The 22,398-nt window shown below is 34.7% G+C and overlaps 1 protein-coding gene across 1 annotated transcript in view; it reads right to left on the reverse strand.

Moving 5' to 3' along the window:
- The window catches only part of LOC150110453 (uncharacterized), a 64,483-nt gene that overhangs the window by 37,818 nt on the left and 4,267 nt on the right, over positions 1-22,398 (reverse strand). Inside the window, exon 2 of the mRNA XM_090399392.1 lies at positions 3,189-3,276. Coding sequence (XP_090255518.1) covers positions 3,189-3,276 — 88 coding nt within the window. The remainder of the gene's footprint in view (positions 1-3,188; positions 3,277-22,398) is intronic.

Raw genomic sequence — 22,398 nt, forward strand, 5'->3', positions numbered from 1 at the left:
TTGCTGATTCTTCGTAATCATGAATCATTATACCTGTAAATAAATATGAATAATTTCTTTTTCCCATTATCTTTTCATTTTTGATGTCCAGTTTAGTGATACATATAAAATCTACAATGTTTTGTATCATATAAGACAATATTGATGTAGGTAGTGACAGACATACGATTCATCTTGTAAACTTATTGATAAATACAGTACAGTACTGTAAATGTATTTTCTCTTCCTTATGATTTTCTTTAATAACATTTTCTTTTCTCTAACTTACTTTTTTGTAAGAATATAGTATATATACATACATATAAACTATGTGTTAACTGACTGTTTATGTTATCAGTAAGGCTATTTGGGGAGTCAAAAGTTATACGCGGATCACCCCTAATCCACGCATTGTTCAAGGTTCAACTGTATATATTAGTAAATCTTTTGATCATGGAAAATTTATAGAACACTTAAAGATTGCTTCAGTTATTCTGCTATTTAAAGGAGGTAACAAAAATGAAATAAAAAAGACCAATATCTATATTATCCACAATATCAGAAGTTATTGAAATCGTAGTAAAAAAAAAAAAAATAATAATAAAAAAATAGAATAGTTATCTAAATTCCATATCCTTATAAGCATCTAATCTAATGTGTGGGTTTAGATCTAGATACAATACTGAAAGTGTTATTGGAGTTCCATAAAATAGTTTATAGTGGAATAAATAAAGGAATGTACACAGCAGTCATCTTTCTTGACATCTAAAGTGTCTGTGTTCATCATGACCTACTACTACTATTGAAAATGTCTAAATATGGTATTAGAGTTACTATTGATTAGCTCATATCCTATCTGAATAATAGAAAGCAAACCAGCTACAGCACATTTAATAGCACAACAAAAATAAAACACAATCCTATAAGGTTTGGTGATAGGACCCATCTTATTTTTAATATGTTAATGATCTGTGTAAAACAAACTTTTTGGAAAAATGATATCATTTGCTGACAATACAGCATTAGTATACACTAAAATGTATACTAATGCTGTATGGTGTAACGCCTTCAGGATCTAGAAAATTGGATTAACTGTATGTTGAAACTAAATAAGTGGTTTAGCAATAATGATCTTAAAATTAATACTGATAAAACAAGATATGTACACTTCACGTTAGGAGATAAGCTAGATCGCAATATAACCATAAAATAGCATGAAACAAAATCTAGTGATATCCAAAATTGTAATTAGCTTAGTCAAAAAATCAGTCAAATATTTAAGCCTCCACATCAATAGCAATTTTGGGGTAAATTTCTCACTGAAATATGGTATCACCTGTTGGGATGGAGATTACTACAATCTGCTTCCATTTATACAAATACAAAACAGAATAATTAGAGCTATAACCATTACTGACTGCAGTGCACATTCAACAGCAATCTGTTTGCAATATTTTGCCATTACAGAAACTCTCTATGGTTGTATATGTAAGAAAGAATGTTGCAAGTTTTTTTTTGGTATATAATGTAGACTTTGTTTTATGCTGTGGACGGAACTTGCTGGTAGTACCCAAGGCAAACAAAGAAATTTTTGATAAATCCTTTGAATACCTAGCAACAACCAGCTACAATAAACTCCCAAATGAAATCAAATCAATAATCTCAGAATATGCTTTCAGAAAAAGATTGAGAGGGTATCTCACGGGACTAAATAATGTTGACCTTTATTTCAAATGTATAAGAGATCACTATAACTTACATATCATGTCCAATTAAGATTCTAATATATTAACAAGTACAGGTATCCCTTGATTAACGTGATTTATTAATCCCTCGATGTTACCGATATATCAAAATAGCATTATCAAATATAATAATCAACGGTAAAAATTACAATTCTTCCATGACCAATTATTGTATTAACAATTTGTTTTATATGGTACTCTTTTAGGAAAGATAAAAAATGAATGCAAAGTAAATGTTTAATAAATGCTTGTACTTACATTAGGTAACGCAATTTTTTTTTATGGGAAAAAAAAAAAGCTCAAGTCATTTGAACAGCCAAATAATCAACAGATCTTCCATTTCAACTTTTATAGCACTTTAGTTATGTGTGCATTACATACTTGCAAATGTAGTGCAACTTTACCTTGCTTGCAATACTTATCAGCTTCGGATAAAAGTCCGTATTGTAGACTCATTAAAAACAAATTCACTTGCAATCTTACTTTTACTTTCGCCATGTCTGTACAACCTACACACAGCATGTAAGCCCTATCGCAAACTTGCTACCCTTATCCGTTCTACAAAAGATCAGCTCCCTCCTCTCTCGCTGCCTGGAGTTTACAAAGTACCCTGTTCCGGTACGCTGGCGTACTTTGGACAGACAGGCAGATCAGCATCCATCCGCCTGGAGGAACACAAGTCTTACATCTGTAAACACAACTATGGCCATTCAGGCTTGGCTGACCATGTTCTGGACACCACCCACAGAGTATCATAGAAGAAAACCACCATGCTCCACCACAGCAAATTCAAGAAAGAGAGACTTTTCTTAGAAGCAGCAGCAGCAGCTCTCAGAAACCAACCAAATCTTAATAAATATGGTTGCATTAAGCTTCCGAAGATTTGGGAAACACTCATCACCAGAGGTCCCACCTTACGTTCCAGGCCACCTACTACAGCCCTTAGAGGGCACTCCACCTAGATAGGATTTTAGGGTCACCCACGTGGTTGGGCTTAGTATTGTAAGATTTGTGTGTGCATGTTATATTAAGTGTTTTTGTAATCCCCGTAGATGTCCTAGTGACTAGGACGAAATATAGGAAGTATTAAATTCTATTTTAATTCTTTTTGAGTGTTGTAAAAAATCCATTAAGCCTCCAAAATAGATAGTATATATATAGTAGGGTGACTATCATATAGATAGTATGCTAAAGTCACACTAATCTGGCCAATCATTAACACTACTGATCTGACCTCAGCAAGAGGAAAAAAAATTAACCACCTGATATTATGGCTCTCGTTGCAAAATAATTTTTACATAGCTACAAAATGAAGGTACAGTATAGTACATAAGGTATGAAAGTACAATCATAGTATGCTGCATAATTCCTTGAGAGTGCATATCAGGAATTAATATTTCTCTATAAGAATATCAATGTTCTCTCTCAGCTGAAAAACTTTCTACTCTATTAATACTAATATACCTTCATCATCATCATCATCTTCTTCATCTTCATTATCCTCCATGAACTTTTTAAACATCTTCTTTTTGTCCTCTGACTTCTTTTTTTCCTGCAAAATACAGAAGAATAAGATGCAATTAAAGATACGGTACTTACTAACATGCAATTTAAAAGTATATTAGAAGTGATGAAGTTTACATACACTAGTGGCCAAAATTGTGGAAACCTTTTGGCCACTAGTGTATGTAAACTGTATTTCTGAGGTTTGATGGCATATAACACCACTTTTTTTTTGGAGTAATACCATAAAATTATATATTAATGGAAAGATAATTTAATCAAGAATGTAATGCAATAACTTTTATGAAGGATTTTTTTTATTAGAACAGCAGTTATAAAGAAGAAAAGTGAAACACAGAAAAAATGAGATACACAAAAATTCTGACAATGTGAGTTAATACTTAGTTGGATAACCTTTAGCATTAATTACTGCCTTACAACACCTTCACATTGAGTGAACCAATGTTTTTTTTTAGTTCTGCAGCTGTTATAATGTGAAACCAAGATTGAATTATTGCTTCTATTAATTGGGTTTTACTGGTGGGTTGCTTCTGACTAACAAGTTTCTTTAGTCGGCTCCATAGATTTTCGATTGGGTTAAGGTCTGGGCTATTCCCAGGCCATTCCAGCAGTGGAATATGATTATCTTGAAACAAAATGATTATTTTGTACATACAGCAGCAACATGATATGGAGCTGAATCCTGTGTCAAATATAAATGCTTCATTATCTTGGAAAAAGAACAATTGCAGAAGGCTTCAGTTTGGGCTCAAGTATTTCATTTATGTATTTTTGGGCATTTATATTCCCATTAATCACACAAATTCAGCCCACACCTTTTGATGTCATACAACCTCAGATCATAACACTAAGTGGGTGTTTCACGGTAGGTGTAATGCAATCATGATGCAAATCTTCTCCTTACGTATTTTATGCCATCACTACCAAACAGGGAGATTTTGGTCTCATCACTCCAAATAACACTGTCCCATTCTTCCACTGTCCAGTTAACATGGGTTTTAGCCCAGTTTAATCTTTTCAACCTTTGTTTGAGAGATAAAAATGGCTTTTTTTCATGGAATTCTAGCATTTAGACCAAATTCCTGCAGTCTGCGCCGAACAGTCCTTGCACTCAACTTCACATTGTATTGCGCCATTTCATCTTGTATGTACCCAGATGATTTTCTTCTGTCACGTAAGCACAGTCTCTCAATTCTTCTATCATCACTTGCTGTTGTGCACCTTTTCCTGCCTTTACCAGTCTGGTTTTGTAGTGACTTGAGTCTCCTCATACCTCTTCAAAAATTTAGAAATGCCACCGTTGGTTAAGTTTCCACCAATTTTTCTTCTAATTTCTTCATAACTGTAGCCTTGTTCACTTAATAGTACTATTTTACATCGCTTTCTGGGTGACCAGTCAACTCTTTGCACCATTTCTTTAATTTTATTACATTTTACAAGCTCACTAAATGAAAGAACACACACACAACAAAAAAAAAAAAAAAAAAAGATAGCAATCACATAACACACTGACAAATGTCTTCCTCTCAGCTCAATACATGAGATCAATAGCTGAATCCTACTGTGACCTTATTGGCTCATTGCCAAAACAAGATGACACCTGATTGGCACTCTAAAGACTCATGCTCATTGGCTACATTCAAATGAAGGAAAGCTACTTCACATCAATCTAAGCAAAATTTTGGCCACTAGTGTATATAATTTACATATATTTTACAAAAAATGTATAATGTAACATTGCAGATGTATATCCAAGATTTATTGCAAATAATTCATATATCTGCAGTACAACTGCAAATAATGGAAACTGGAAAGATAAGTTTTTATGATGGTTTGGTTTCTGATGATGTTAGGTCAGGGGTGAGGAACCTTTTTAGTATCAAGGGCGAATTGCTAATTTAAAAACTTTTGCAGGCGACTGGCAAATTTTAACTCTTATATATAGTGTGTGTAGTGTGCTGATGTACATGCACATACATCAGCAAAGGGGCGAATTGAAATTTTGCCCACGGGCGAGGGGTTCCCCACCCCTGTTAGGTAGTACTGTGTTTGAATAGGACAAACCTCAAATAATGGACATTGAAATGATTAATCAGAAACTGTATGTTAAATCAGTTTGGAAAAGCTGGATAATGCTACATGCATCTCTATAATATTTTGATGGTAAATGTTCCTCAGAACGTCAATAATTCCCCTCTCCACTGAAACAAATACAGCTGCTACAGAACACACCTTCCACAGTTCAACTGCAAACTCAGAACAAGTTTCTCTTCCTTCTCTGCTGTATTTTGGAACAGCATGTGTTTCCCAAAAAAATACGTCTTCAAATTTAAGATGAGCAGGTTCCTTTCTAGAATCTGTACTCATCCCTGGTAGTATATTATTATTATTATATTATCACACCTCCAGGGAGTCCAAAGACTCATCGAGGGAGGGCATCTACTCTACAACTCCTCGCCTCACTACTCCACCAACCCTCATCATCCAACACCAACACCATCTACCGCCGACCACCACCACCATAATTTCACAGACAATCACAAACATCCATGCCCATGGCGGAATTCGAACCCGCAGCCTTTTGGCTAGAGAGTGGATACGCTAACCACTAGCCCAACCCAGCCGGCTGTTATGTACAGTAATGTAACATGCCAGCAAAGGTTGGTCGATTTGTAGAGCCTCTGCAACTAATGGCTCAGTTAAGTAAGTTTGAGCACGGTTAGTAGTTGAAAGGGGCAATTGTTCAATGCTGTTGGCACACTCTCCCTCGATGAGTCTTTGGACTCCCTGGAGGTGTCAAAGAATAATAGGTTGACCATCTTGCATAAGTCCAACAAAAAGATAAAACATATGTACATTTTTTTTTTTTTTTTAACAACTATCAGTTAACACCAAGATTGGCACAAGATTATACGTAATACATAAATAGGATACCACATGATAGGCTGTTGTGTAAATTGGAGAATATGGGATTGGAACATAATCTATTGACTTAGATCAGGAGATGGTTGACACAGATATCAAAAAGTGGTATACAGTTGGTGTGAATCTACCAGATTTAAGGTAACCAGTGGTGAACCTCAGGGTTCAGTCCTTGGGCCATTATTGTTCAATCTATACATCAATGACATCAAGCAGGGTCTATCATCAGATGTGCAATTGTTTGCTCATGATGTAAAGATAGGAAGGGCAATCAGGGATGCTACTGATATTCAGCAATTACAAAATGATTTGAATAGACTGGAAATCTAATTCCTTATCCTTGACATGTAAGGATAAGGAAGTAATTTTGCCTCTTTATAAGCCTTTGATAAGACCACACTTGGATTACTGTGTGCAGATTTGGTCTCCCAGGTTCCAAGGGGATAAAGAAGCTGAGGAAAGGGCACAAAGAAGAGTTACAAAAATTATATCTAGATTATGGGATTTAAATTATGAGGACAGAGTGTGAGTATGGATTGCAGACTCTGGTTAACAGGAGAAAGAGGGGGTGATATGATAGAGGTCTATAAACTTTTGAATGGGTAGCATTTGAACTGATGAAATTTTTCGTTATATGGAAGGTGGGGCATCCATGGAAGTTAAATTTATTTGCAGTCAAGAAAGGGGTAAGAGCTAGGTTTTTCTCCCAAAGAGCAGTGAGTGAGTGGAATAATTTGCCCTTGCAGGTAGTGAGTACATCTAGTATGAATGAATTCAAGGGTAGGTATGATAGCTGGGTTGGGTAATTTACAGCCTCCCTCGATGACTCCTTGCCGTCTCAGATAATAATGATAATTTATGTATACAGTGAAAACTGAACCTGACTTCATGAAAAGTGGTAATTGTGATCTTTTAATATGATTATGCATGTAGACACATAAATCAAAAGCAAAATGATAGACTAAGCATCTAAATTTCAAATTAGTATCCTTTGTAAAGTGATCTTAAATGTATCGAGTCTCATTAATGGTCTCAGATATTCTGCAGTTTAATTTACAGAAATAATTCTCAATGAAATAATTACAGAAACAACTCTGTATGTTCCAAGAAATTAGCATGTTTTTCCCAGTGGATCTGATAATCAGGGTCAATGGTATTTATAGTTTGCAAACCCTTAAATAACTATATTAGATACTGGATACATTTTTACATTCATCTGTGTGGATAATGGCAGTTCAAGTCTAATCAGGAACATGAAATCCTGTGATCTAGGTGAAAAAAATACATCTTTTGTAATAAGCAGATTTATGACAGATTTTCAACATTTATTGAAATATGAAGGAACTTTGGATATCTTAATACTTTATTAGAGGTTCCTCTGAGACAATGTGTATGAGATCGCTTAGTCATCTAGACAAGATCTCTTATTCTCAACAGAAACCTACATTACAGCTACATCCACTACTCTTCAGCTTCAATACCATAATTACGCATTTCCCAATTTCTTTCACTACAAAGATGGCAGCCTTTGTGAAATATGACACTGCTTGCCAGCAAATAGCAAATTCAGAATCCCCTGTCTCAAGGTTTGCTTGTCCCATTACAACATCTGTTGCATTTACTGGTCTCCAAACTCTGAAACCACTGATCTCTTTAGTTTCTGCTCTATGAAGCTCAATCATCTGCAATCCAAATAGTCATGCCATCTTCCTAGGTGACTTTAATATCCACAATCCCTATCCTGTTATAACGCATATTATACATCTATCAACTGAAATTTCTCCTAACAGGTATGATCTTTTTAGCCAGTTCTTCAAATACGCTGTAGTGGTCACCTCTCCCCTCAATTCGGATCACAATCTTGTGCAACTCTACTCCACAGAATGTCCTTCAAATCAATCAATCACAACCTTATGTCTTTTGACACTACAAGTGATACAACCTCCGGAGTTTCTACTCTGCTTTTACTCCTCTGACAAATGCTGCTCGGAGTATGTTAAAAGTGCACAATGTGCAAGGAACATGCATGCATGGAGTATGTAGCTACATGCTGCAGAGATACAGAAAAACTCTAAAACAGATTACAATAGCCAGGAGGTTTCTTTGGGATAAATCTTATATTGTTTAATGAATATTTCAACATTTTATACCTACGTTGATGTTTAGCAGATAAAACACATCTGAAGGCAATAACTAAATTTATTTGATATTAAATTATCAAGTCAATAATAATTTTAGGTAAAATATTGGCTTAATATTACTTAAACATTTTCTCCATTAAATATCAACATGAGTGATAACATCCAATCATCCATACTAGATTAATATACTGTATGGGGGGGGGGGTATCAATACAGGGAAAGAAAGAATGTTGGGAGCTGTAGAAGATTATATGAGGGTGGTCTGAAACGTTCTTGGCCTAAGAATGAAAAAAGAAATTTATAATTTCAAATTTATTTTTATATAATCTCACTTAAGACTAATACATTTATTCCAGCAATGCTGAAGAACACCATTATCCCTTCCCTGTAGTGGTTCTCAGTAAGATCTGCAAAATACCCCTCTACACCTGCAATCACTTCTTGATTCGCAGAAAAACACTGTTCAGCGAGGAAGAGTTCTAGTTTTCGGAAGAGATAGAAGTCAGAGGGAGCCAAATTTGGGGAATAGCGTGGATGGTCCAACAATTCATAATGCAGATAATTTTCCCATTGCCAAAACACTTTTGTGGGCAGGTGCATTGTCCTGATGAAAGATGATTTTTTTTCTTCTGCAAAGTGGGTCTTTTCTCACGAATTTTTTCACATGTTCTGGTTAAAAGATCGGAATAATATTCGCTGATTATTGTTTTACCCTTTTCAAGATAATTAATCGACAAAATGCCTTTAGCATCCCAAAGCATCCATGCCATGACCTATCCTGCTGATGGAACAGACTTTATCTTCTTTGGCACTGTACAACCAGGTTCTGTCCACTGTTTTGATTACTGTTTGGATTCTGGTGTGTAATGGTAAATCCAAGTCTCATCCATAGTAATAAATCGATGAACAAAATCAGTTTTATTCTTGTTAAAACGTTCCAAGCACTGTTTCAGAGATTTTCATTCGAGTGCCTTTTTGATCTGCTGTGAGCAAGCACAGAACACATCTTGTGCAAAGCTTTTTCATTTGCAATTCTTCATGCAAAATATATTCAACATGTTCCTTTGAAATGCCTATAGTCTCAGCAATTTCACGCACTTTGACTCGCTGGTCATCCAACATTGTGCACTTGATCAATGATTTCTGGTGTCGTTACCCTTTCTGGATGTCCTTCACGTGGCTCATCTTCAAGGCTGGTACTGCCACGTTGAACTCGGCAGCCCATTTCTTAATTGTCGAAAATGAAGGAGAAGAGTGCCCATAAACTTTTATGAACTTCGAATAAATTTCTTTTGGTGCTAAACCTTCTTTCACAAAGAATTTTATAACTGCACAATACTCAATTTTATCCATTTCAAGGGATATAGACAACACTTTTGCTTCAGACAGCTGTATAAAGCAAACTACTTGATAGGACTTGCAATTTCACATGGATGCTTATGACAGATGTACCAACTTAAAAAAAATCTTGCTAATAGTGTTGCCATCTATGGTTGAAGCCAAGAACTTTTCAGAACACCCTCGGTTGTACTGAAAAAATATATAATGGAAGACAAAATACAATGACAAGTGAGACTTTTCGCACCTAAGGAGTGGAAATATTTTTTATTTTTATCCAACACACGAGTGGTGGAAAAACGCATAGCACATAATTACAGATAAGGGTTGAGAAAGAAGAAACCTATTAACATTCTTCTTAAAGAGCTGTAGGTTGAAATTCTTGGGAAACATGTTTTAGTAAGGTTGTTCCAGAGGACATATAGATAGAATAAATAAGAGGAGAAGCAGGTTTGATAAGTTTGCAGTTGTACTATAAAGGGGTATTGGACAGCTACTTCTCTTATTTTAACAGAATTAGCAAATATCATTCCTCCACTTGCCTAACAGCACAAACTACTGAAACCAGTTTGTGTTTCAGGGATAGTGATGACGGCATTCAAGTTCTGGCCAGAATCAGACTACAATGCGAGATTGAAGAAAACATGAACTTTCAGAAGACAGAATGAATTTGACACAGGATGGCCATGATTTGATGATCTGATTATATTTAATACGATGAGAAGCACTGGACCAAGGAGATGAACTTTTCTGGTATGTGCAAAAGTGCTGAATAAGAATTTCACATGACAAATTGATAATGAATGGAAATGTATAGTTAGGCCTATGTATGAGGTAAGTTCCAAAAGTTTCCGGCTTCAAGTACAGAATTCATGTCAATTTTAAAATGCTGTGCATGACAAATAGCACCATCTTATGGGAGCTTAGTGTACTGGTTTCAACTCTCTACTTGTGTCATTCAGTTGGAGGCACTCGTTTGACTAACACATGCTAAGTGGCTGTAATGTTAAAAAATTGAGTACGGCACTATGATTTTCACCAAAGAAGGGCTCTCTCCAAGTGCTATCAAACAGCAATTAGATGGTGTTTATGGGGAAGCTTCTTCTTATTCCATCATGAAGGAATGGGAGGAAGAGAACATCGAAGATAATCCTCATGACAGTCGGTCTGTAGAATTGACTGAGGCAGACGGCTAAAGCCCAAAGATATTTCAGCAAGGTTAGGACTTTCTATAACAATTCTTTCACATCATTCATTGCAAACTTCACATAACAAAGGTCAGTGCAAGGTGAGTTCCCAGACTCTCTTCAACTTCTAAATTGACCACCACTAGTACTTTCGCATTAGACCTAGTACTTTTTTTTTAAAATCAATTTTTAGTATTCTAGTACGTCCACCAATAGATCTAATACATCCTTCCAAATAATAATACCATGAGACATATGAGTTTAATATTTTTCTCTTCCCCACATGTCACATTCACTATTCCCCCCCCCTCCCCATCACTGTTCATTAACCTTTTTTTTAGTGTTACTAAATGAAAATTACTAAAACCAGTTAAATCTTTAAAAAAAGAGCTAAAAAGAAGTTAAAAATAAAAATTTAAAGTTAAAATTTTAGAAGTAGTAGCTGATACTTGCATATAAGTAACTACATACATATTCCATGTGGTCTTCTGTGCTTAATTCACTCACGTTTTTCACTTAGATTTTCATCTTTATTATGTGTGGCCATCATTCCAATATTACTCAGTGTAGATGCTGGTAAATGATAATCTGTACAGCACTACTACGCCTGAGGCCATACTTAACTGACAAAGTAGCTGTCAGCATTGGCAATTCCATCTTGTTTCTTAGTTTAGTTTTAACTACATTCATGGAACTAAAAATTCATCCAATTTCCACATTAGAATTTGGGGTATTAATAAATTTATTGCACACTGAGCAATTTCTTTAAATGGATTCATTCCAGATGCATCTTTATATTCTCATACTTCAGTCCAGAATAGCTGTGTTGTCTATATTTGTCCATTTATTTAGGTGGATAATATTGTACTGGTATTCAGCAGCAGCAACATCTTTCCTATTTTCAGCATTATTTTTAAGATGGAAGTAACAGGTTCTTTTATAACCTATTACTTCCATCTTAAAACAACCTGTAACAGGTTGTTTAGGGCAGTGCTTCCCAAACTTCTGGATGTCAGGGTCCCCTTTGGAAAAATTATGCCCCCCCCTCAAAAAAAAAAATCATAATATAGACATTTATTGTATTTATATTCAATACAAAACATACACAGCAAATATTGCAAAAATCAAATGCAAATATTACATTTTTAGCATCTTACATATACATAGCACATTATCTTATATTGTTATACAGAAAGATATGTTATTGTACATTTGTAGTACAAGCACATGAAACGTAAAATGATTAGTAATAAAGAAAGAATTAAAAACATAAAAGAAGTTTAATAATTTATTGTGACCGATGTGTTTCAATACCGCTAAACACAAAAAGTCAATATCAGGTGAAATATTTGAAACTGCAATTCTTAGATTTCTGCTTTGAAATGAAACTTATATGAATAATCATATATCTACTAATATTCATTAAGTGCCGAAATACACAGGAAGCAAAATTTGTGAACCCTCACCAATATGTGATTTTTTTCCATTAAAACATAAGAATAAAAATTAAATACGTTTCTTTTAAGTTAAAAAAAAAATCTACTTAGTCTTAAAACATTTTCAATTTGTTTCCATTATTTCACGGCCCCCAGTTTGAAAAGCGCTGGTTTAGGATATTGTCAAGAGAAAAAGAAGACATTCTTAAAATATTCAAGTTTTCAGGTAACCTTTGCTTAAGGCTGCTTGAAGAGACCAAGAATAAACTGTCTTGCTCTACTTCTAAGATTTCGCTTATCATTTTTCGTTATTTTCTTTTGTATCGTCAACTCTGAAATTTTTCTTTCAAATCTGTAACCAAGATTGGGATCCAAACAGTCATCAATGTCTGACTCTAGAGGGTCAACTGTTGATGATGGTAGCACTAACATATCAGCAATAGAGCAAATCAAATGAGAAAAGTCTTCAAATAATCTCATCTTATCCGCATTTTGTTAACTTGCTGAACTTGAACAGGATACAAAAATAAAAGGTACAACAGATTCCTTTCATCTCCCACAAAATTTGAGCTTTGTAACATTTCTCAGTCACACTCACGACTTCAAAGCGAGTTTTTAATTCCAACCACTGGCTGAGAATTCTGTCTACTGCAGGTTCAATGGAGAGCCACCTGTTGCACAATTGCTTATAATTTTCAGAGGAGCATTATTTTAGTTGATAGTTTGATACAGCTCTTTGTATGCTGCTTGTCTTGTAGAAGAATGTGAAAACCACTTATACTTTTCGGCAACTAAAAATTCTAATATTCTTGGGAGAGATTCTGTACAGGTGCGAGACATTGCCAGTTGTAATGAATGGCATACACATCTAATTAAAATTAAGGAGGGAATATATGCCTTCAGTTGTTCATAAACACCATTATTGACACCAACCATAACACTGGCATTGTCTGTACCAATTGCAATGATATTTTTAATTTCCAGTTTCTTAGTCAAGAGCTCTTTTTTCAGTGCAGCCACAATACCACTAGCATCACACTTTTCTAGAACCACAATGCTCAGAAATGTATGCATAATTTTGTTGAATTTCTTGCTATAATAAATGATGGCCATTCCTAAAATCTTATTCACTGTGATATCATTAGATTCATCTATTAACAAGTTGAAATTTTCATTTTCAAAATGCTCACTTAGAATATTCTTTACTTCTTAGACTATTCGGTGCATTTTAATCTTTTACATAATTTGACTGTCTGGGATGATATTTTTGCAAAGATCTACTAGATGATTGCAACTGTTGAATGATGAGTGACAAAGAAATAATGCTAACCTACCTTCAAAGTTAGTGGTCTCATCACTTTTTCATAAGCATATTTGTATTGGGAACAGCCTTATATGGAACTACAGCAAGATGTTTCTTAGTTTCGCTATGCTTTACAAGCTGACAATATTTAGCAGCTATATTACATTGCAAAACTTATAGTGGCCTTTTGTAGCATCACCAGGAACTTCACACAACCATTTACTAAACATTCCAATTTGCAACCACTCCCTCCTAAATTTTTGCTTGTAAGCTTTATTTGTCTCTTTGCTCATTTTTGAAGAAGGGTATACAACTCTTTACTGCAACAAATTACAATTAGTCTTTGAAAACTTTGCACTCACTACCAACTTTAAGATGACAAAATGGCAGACTGTTGGGCCACGTGACTGACTGACGTCATCATGCTTTTAAAACGTGTACGATGTTCACAGCAAACGCACAATACAGTACAATTCCTTATCAAATGCGAACCTCTGGAAAACTTTTAAAACAATTTCTTTAACAGTAAGTTATAAAAACAACGAAAAAGAGCTGAAGCTAGTGCTGAAGGAGCTAGGTGCTAGATTAAAATTTTTGGAGCTAGGGAAGGAAAAAAAAGCTAGATCTAGCTCCAAAAGAGCTAAATTGGCAATACTGCCCCCCCCAGATCCCATACTCACGTAATCCGACTGGCATTAGCCAAAGAAAACATATTCTTCACTATTCAAACATTTCTCATGCATATGATCATTGCAACAATGAAAATAAGCAGAAAAATTAAATATTTTAATGAGTTACCTTTTATTGATGCACAGCATAATTTGGACCCCATTATATAAAAATTTTGCTTCACATTTAAAAAATTTCAAACTTCACACCAATGAGATATAATCAATGTACAAATTTCAATTCATTGCTTGCAGTTTGATTTGAAGTAGGTGTCTGTTCAGTACAGTGGGTTTGAAGTCCAGTGTTTTTATTAATTTTATTAAAAAACTTTTTAATTTAAAAATTAAAAAACAAAACAAGGGTTCAGTCCTTGGGCAATTATTGTTCAATCTATACATTAATGACATCAGGCAGGGTAATCTGGGATGCTACTGATATTCAGCAATTACAAAATGATTTGAATAGACTGGAAATCTGGGCAAACAAAAATGGCTGTCAGTTTAATGTTAGTAAGTATAAATTTATGCACTTTGGCATGATTAGCATTCCAGCAGCATATTATATTAGCAGGGTTATGCTACAAGAAACTAAGGAGGCAAAGATCTTGGTGTATTGGTGGATAAGAATTTAAAGTTCAAAGGTCACATTAGCAAAAGTTACAAATACAACTCAGAGGATAATTGCTATGTTGAAGCAAATCTTGACATGTAAGGATAAGGAAGTAATTTTGCCTCTTTATAAGGCTTTGATAAGACCACACCTGGATTATTGTGTGCAGAATTGGTCTCCGGGTTCCAAGGGGATAAAGAAGCTGTGGAAAGGGTGCAAAGAAGAGTTACAAAGATTATATCCAGATTATGGGATTTAGATTATGAGGACAGATTGCAAATATGTGGATTGCAGACTGGTTAACAGGAGAAAGAGGGGGTGATATGATAGGTCTATAAACTTTTGAATGGGTGTCATAGCATTTCAAATGATGAAATTTTACATGGAAGGCAGGGAGAGAAAACATGGAAGTAAAGGTTGTTCTCAGTCAAGAAAGGGGGTAAGAGCTAGATTTTTCTCACAGAGAGCAGTAGTGAGTGCATCTAGTATGAACGAATTCAAGGGTATGATAGCTGGATAGGGTAATTTACACTCCCCTCTCAATGAATCCTTGACTCTCTGGAGGTCTCAGATAATAATAATACAGGAATTATATAATTATTTTTTAATATCTGTGAAGCATTAGACTATATTAAAAAAACATTCGTGTTTTTAATTTAAAACCACTTTCTGCTACTAGGTGGGAAAGTAGAGTAGAAGCAATAAAGCCACTTAAAAATAATAAAGAAAATTTACCAGGCTCTTTTTGATATTATGGAAGATGAAACTAAAGGTATCAATTCTAGAGTTCAAGCAGACAACTTAATTTCAAAGATTTATTAATTTAAATTTATTTACTCTGTTAATTTTTGGTAAATTTTGGTCTCGTAATTATTTTGAAAATATTATTAGAACTGCAAAAGTAGCAAGCGATCTTAATATTGATCCTATTTTTCAAGACATTTGCAAAATAACAAAAACACAATGTTTGGTTATGAAGCATCGGATGAGACAACACATGATCCTAAACAAAATTTTAAAATAAACATTTTCTTTGTGATTTTAGATATGACAATAACTTCAGTCGGAGAAAGATTCATACTCTTAAAACAACATAACGAGGACTTTAAAGTTATAAGAGACATTAGCAAATTAAAACATTGGAGCGATGAAGATTTAATGAAACATGAAAGATATTAAAAATTTTGTGGCGGCTAAAGCAAGACGGATAAATATGTAAAATAAATCTACGTTTATCCTAATTGTTATATAGTTAAAAGCATATCTCCAAATTATCTTTGTTATCTAATAATATTTTTTATATTAAAATAAAAGTAATTTTTGTTCATATATATATTCTGTTGTATTTATATATTAACGAAATAAACATTTTTGAGAATTTTTATTAAAAATTCCTTATTAATGAATTTTAGTGATTACAATGTTCTACTATTGTTAAATAAAATTTATTTTTATATGCGTTTAAAATGTTTTGTACTTTTTACAAAGTAAAATTTTTCACAAAAATTTTTCATGGAAACTTATTTTGTGGGGGCACTAAAAGTTTTGCACAAGGGCACCTTCTACCCAATGTTCATCAGCTACAGATTTTACTATTTCTGAAGAGTTAATTTAGCAAAGTAAGGTAGTAATATTGTAAAATACCCTAAATAGTGTGAAACGAAAGCAAATAAAAATTTAGCATTTTTTTTTTTTCCAGATTAATACTTTTTTTTCCTGCATAAGTTGGTACTAAATGTTTTTGCTGGGTGGTCACTGTGTTCAGAAGGAGCATTGTGTGACTGCAAGTTTTTAGAGCTTGCCAAGGAAATCAGAAGTGCTGGACCATGGTCCTTTATTATGATCCTCTTTCCAAAAGGGGTAACCCACGGAGTGGTGCAAACTAGGCAAAGCATGCTGAGAAAAGCCAGTCATTCAGTCCACCAAGAAGATTATGGCAACAATCTTTGTTGGGGAATTCTCTTGATTAACTTAAAGGGAATACCACAGTGAATGCAGAATATTATCCTGCACAAACCATGCAAAGCTATAAGGGAGAAGAGATGAGAAATGGTGAGTCATGGTATTCACCTGCTTCATTACAATGCTCCAGTCCATACAGTTATTGTTGCGAAGGCTGCAGTGAAGGACTGTGGCTTCCTGGAGATTGAACACCCCTAGCACTGAGTGACTACCTCTGCTCAAAACTGAAGAAAGATGCAGTTTTAGGCCATTTTTCAGACAAGTAGACTATTTTTTCAAGGACATAATGTTAATTTACTGTGTGAAGCTAAGGGTGACAGATTCTATCACCTCTAAAAGTTAGTCAGGCTGGAAACTTAAGGAACCATCCTCATAGCTCAGCGAAAGTAGTGCTTGCATCCCTGCACTAAGCTGCCCAAAAGAGCCTTAAATTCATGTCTACTCACCGACTGGAGGAACTTTTTCTAAGCCCTTCTTTGAAAGGTTCCTGAGTTAGTAATCTCTGGCAAGGGCAATCATGGACTCTACAGCCATATTATAAATAATTATTTTAATTTCCCCACGTTTTGACCTTCATATTAAGATCATCATCTGGAGTGTGTGTATATATATATATAGAGAGAGAGAGAGAGAGAGAGAGAGAGAGAAACATTTGATCAACAATTATTTAATGTGTCATTTATGTTCCTTTTTTCTGATAAGAATTGTGCATATCCTGCTTTCCCTATATAGGGCAAATTACAGGTACAATGAATATGGCATAACCCAGGGTGGACCAGTGGATCATTGGATGTATTGAGTAAGTTCTTTAATTTGGCAAGAGATTTAAAGATTGTATTTTTGTAGTATTCTGTTTATTTTGTCTAATGTCCGTTTAATGTATGGAATGGTTACAGTTTTATTATAGTCATTTTTTTTCCCACTGCACTTACTGTGAAAGAATTCAGATACGTCCATTGGTTTTCCAAATGTTGTCGATCTTTAAGTCGAAGAAATTTGGATGAGTTTTGCATTCTTTGTATCCCAGAAATGATTCGAATTGTCCATAATTAAGGTCATCGTTGTAGAATAACTGTTGATCAAATCAAGTCTCTTCAGCATACTATATGAAATGTAATTTAGCTTGTCTCTCTCTGTGTGTATTCCAGATGATGACCTTAATAACATCAGAAAATTAAAACAATTATTTATAACAAGGTTAGAGTCCATAATTTCTGTAAAATGAATGCTGATCACTGTGTAACACTAAAGGAAAGGATTCTGATAATTCATTGAGATTCAACGCACAAGCGTTGCAATCACTAGGGTAAGATGATGATGATTCATGAAGAAATTTCGACTTAAACTGACAACATTCGGAAATCCAATGAACATATTTGAATTCCTCCGCAGTGAACGATAACAGCCAACCACAAACCAGTGATAACAACAACCAACCAGAAGCAAGGGTCAACAGAAGCCACTAACTGCCTTCAGCAAAGTCACGTAGTTAACCAATTGAACCATGCCCCGAACAATGATGAGCTCGGGGGTACTCAGCAAAGGTTTAAACTTTGCAGTGGTACCCAGAACAGTTAGCAAACTTGATTTTATTTACTATATATAAAGATGCTTAAGATTTATCCCTACCACCATAGCAGATAAAGTTCATTTGGTTGAACTTTATATTGTTCATTCATTATATTGTTTATAATTTAAATTATAAACAATATAATTCATCTTTAAGATGAATTAAAAGTTATCAGCAATATGTTTCTAAAAAATACAGCCAAAATATAATCAACAAAATTCTGTACAAGACCTCACCTAAAAACAAAAATAAAGACTAATAAAACTAACCATTCCATACATTAAAGGCATACCAGACAAAATAAACAGACTACAAAAATACAACCTTAAAGCCTTCTGCAAACAGAATACTACAATAATACCATATTCATTGCACCTGTAATTTGCCCAACATAGGGGAAACAGGATGCACAATTCCTATCAGAAAAAAGGAACATAAACGACGCACTAAATATAATAACTATGACCAAGCTGGGCTTTCTGATCATGCTCTGAATACTTTACATAGAATTGACTGGAAGGTCGAAACATCAGGAAATAAAAATAATTATTTATAACATGGTTGTAGTCCATAATTTGTGTAAAATGAATGCAGTCTAGTCTTTGGGCAAGTGTTTTATTTCTAACCCACCTCTCAGATCAATAAGTTAAAATTGATTTGAACACTGTCGTGTATACAGATAATTTAGTGTTTTGACTAATTTCTCTCTTATTCCATAAAAAAAATTTATTCAGTTGACTTCCTACCATACCAGCTTTGTTGGTTCTGTTGTCTACTTCCACATTTAATTTACCATCTTCATTAAAAAAAGTAGCTGAAATGTTTTACTTGTTCTATAGATTCTCCATTCAAAATGCAGTTGCTATTTTCAATGCTTCTGCGTTGGTATTGCTGACCTTCATACCATATCTATTACAACAGTTATTCAATTTAGTCAAGGAATTTTGCAGACTTGTAGCGGATTAATTTAAAGAATAACATCTCCAATTTTGATATCAGGTTTAATACCACTTTCCTTCATAATGTAAACCTCTGACTCATCAAATCTAAATAAAGATGAATGTCCTAAATTGTCTTGAGAATTAATCTCATGAAATAAAAAAACAATTTTAAAAAAATTAGTTCACCAATGGTGCTAATATATATGCTGCTAATCTTATAACTTATAAAGATCAATGGCCCAATTTAGTGCCATATATAGCTAATGAATGCTCAATCCTGTTTGTACGGCTACTAAGTCAATAGCACATATTATCCAGCCAGTTCATCTGTTGGATGAAAAACTAAGTCTAGGGTGGGTTCCTAATCACCTCCAAATGAAACTTTAGTTTAAATACCTTATAAGAGATACTTTGCTTCCTAGATAACAATCAAGCCACTTCATAACCAAAAAAGAATAGATACGGAGACTATCTCTGGGTGAATGTATAACTGAAGAGCTATCATGTATACAACATCATGCACATTTTGTTATGGCTCATTTTAGGTGTTGTGTTTATGAGCCAGTTATACATATAAATGTTCTTAAACAGTTATTCCTACTGTCTAAGAACATTTTCCTAATAATACAAATAATTTCACATTCATTTTTCAGCACCTGCTGATCAGAGCAGACCATTAGGGATCATCACCTCTGATGAACTGGAGCTGAAAAATGAAAATGAAATTATTAGCCAAACCTTTAAAGAGGATAACTATAACAAGAAGTTCACAAGATCCTCTACAATAATGCCATGAAAGGTAAAAAAGTTTATTACAAAAATGGCATACCATACATTAGGGGGAATATCAGAAATAACACTATATAAATGTAATATTAAGTTCAATTCCAAACCCACAGAACAAATTTTACCTTTGTTCATCCTTTCAACTGCTGCCTTCTGGATATCCCATTTATTGCATTTCACAAGGAATACAATCTACAGCTCTCTTCAAATGTGAAGAAGTTTCTTCTTCACATCCACAGTACTAGTATAGCATAGGTTTACCAACCTCCTGTGGATGGTGTAGTGCAAGATAAAAATTCACCACAGTAAGCATGACTCAAGCAAACTACAGGTCACACCCAGACTTCACACTACATGACAACTTGCAACAAATGTAAGAAATACAACAAATCAAATTCATATTTTGAAAGAAGAAATGCGGCAAACTAACATCCTGTTCAGTAAATCTTTCTCGTTCTCTCATAGACCATTAGGTGCAATTTTTACCCCTCATGTTTCCACCATTCTCACATTCAAGACAATAGCATCACACAAAGGACAGGCTGGTCCAATATGACCAAAGCAAAGATTCCCTCACTTGAACAAAAACTTCTCAGTACATGCCAGCCCTAGCCTGCCATGAATAAAGTATCACCCACCAATGTGTTAAATGTGCTCCAAAACAACAATATTATTTCGCCTCTTCAATCTTTCCTACTCAACTGACTGCATGAAAACAAACCTACATTCAGCACATTCCAAAAATGATAATAAAAAATAAATCAACAAACACAGGCTACAATAGCCATTAATTATATTAATAGTGTTTAAGAGGAGTCACATGGGAATTTCCCAGAAACTATACTTAAATCAACAAACTATCATCCAACTGCTCCTGCTTCAGTTCTCTTAAAAATCATGGAGGTCTTCAACAGTAAACTTCACCAGTTGGGAACTAATTCAGTGGTTGGAAATATGGATTTCACCACTCTTGATTCATAGCAGATCTAGTTAATGCTACCTACCTTTGGACTTACAGTATTCGTGGAGAGGCTTAGAGAAACTCATCTGATTGCTCTCAACATTTATAAAGCATGTTATCAGATCCAGCATAGTAGCATGCTCTGCAAACTACCATCATAAACAAGGTCTGCTTTCTGCCATTTTTGTAACTGGACTGCCAGATTCTTCTCCTCAGGTATTTCTATATATGCAACAGTACCTCAAAGCTACACACTTTCACACTCTTCCTCCTGTACATAAATGATCCATTCTTACTTCAAGTTCTATCCATAGCTATGCTGATGACAGTACACCATACTCTTCCTTCTCAATTAAAATGTGGAAAGTTTTGTAAGGGTGAGGATAACCTTGCAAACTTTGATGCTATTAAATACAATCCTAAATAATTTAGGATTGTATTCTTGATGGGGAGGAGGTGGAGAGGATCCAGAGACGAGTGACCAAGATGACAGGTCTATGGAATGAACCTTATGAGAACAGGTTGAAGATTTGTTTGTTGCAGAGATTGGTTGATAGGCAGAAAAGGGGTGATATGATTGAGACATTCAAATTACTGAAGGGTTTCTATAAGATTAATTCAGAAGATATTTTTGAGAATAGGACTGGTGGTGACTAGGGCCATACATGGAAGCTGGGCAAGCGTGTTAGAGTTAGGTTTTTTATTTGGAGAGTAGTGAATGAGTGGAATAAGCTGCCAGAGTCTGTTGTGGGTGTCATGCCTGTAAATGAGTTCAAGGCGAAGTATGATACATACTGTGTGAATGTCGAATAGTTGTTCTTGACATGAATTTAGGACCTCCTTCAATGAGTCTATGGACTCCTTGGAGTTGCCTGTAATAATAAAAATTTCCCACAATAAAGAACTCATTTCACTTCCCCTTATTTTTGATACATCAAAATATGATCAGACATCTTCATGGACTGACGTGCACCTCCAGCTTTTCTTGGCACAAATATCTCAGCCATAGCTTCTGCAGCCACTAAGAAAAAAAAAAAAAGTACTTTTTGCACACGGCATTACTTTTCACCACCAACACTGCATAAATCCATCTGCCCAAACATGAAATACTGCTCACACATTTAGTGTGGTGCATCCTATGCCTCACTAGCATTCCTACTATTCCAAAGAGGCAATCAGATGATGAATGACCCAATCCTCACAGACGTCCAAGTTTCTGTGATGGGTCAGGCTCCCACTGATGATATCAGGAAAACAGAATGAATATCGGCAGGGCCATAGTTACACTTTTCCCTCAAGCAGGCAGGGCACAAGACACTTGAGTG

This window comes from Typopeltis vanoorti, chromosome 1 (assembly GCF_054136105.1).
Source record: "Typopeltis vanoorti isolate ZY-2024b chromosome 1, IOZ_Tvanoo_1.0, whole genome shotgun sequence".
In the NCBI taxonomy this organism is placed as follows: domain Eukaryota; kingdom Metazoa; phylum Arthropoda; class Arachnida; order Uropygi; family Thelyphonidae; genus Typopeltis; species Typopeltis vanoorti.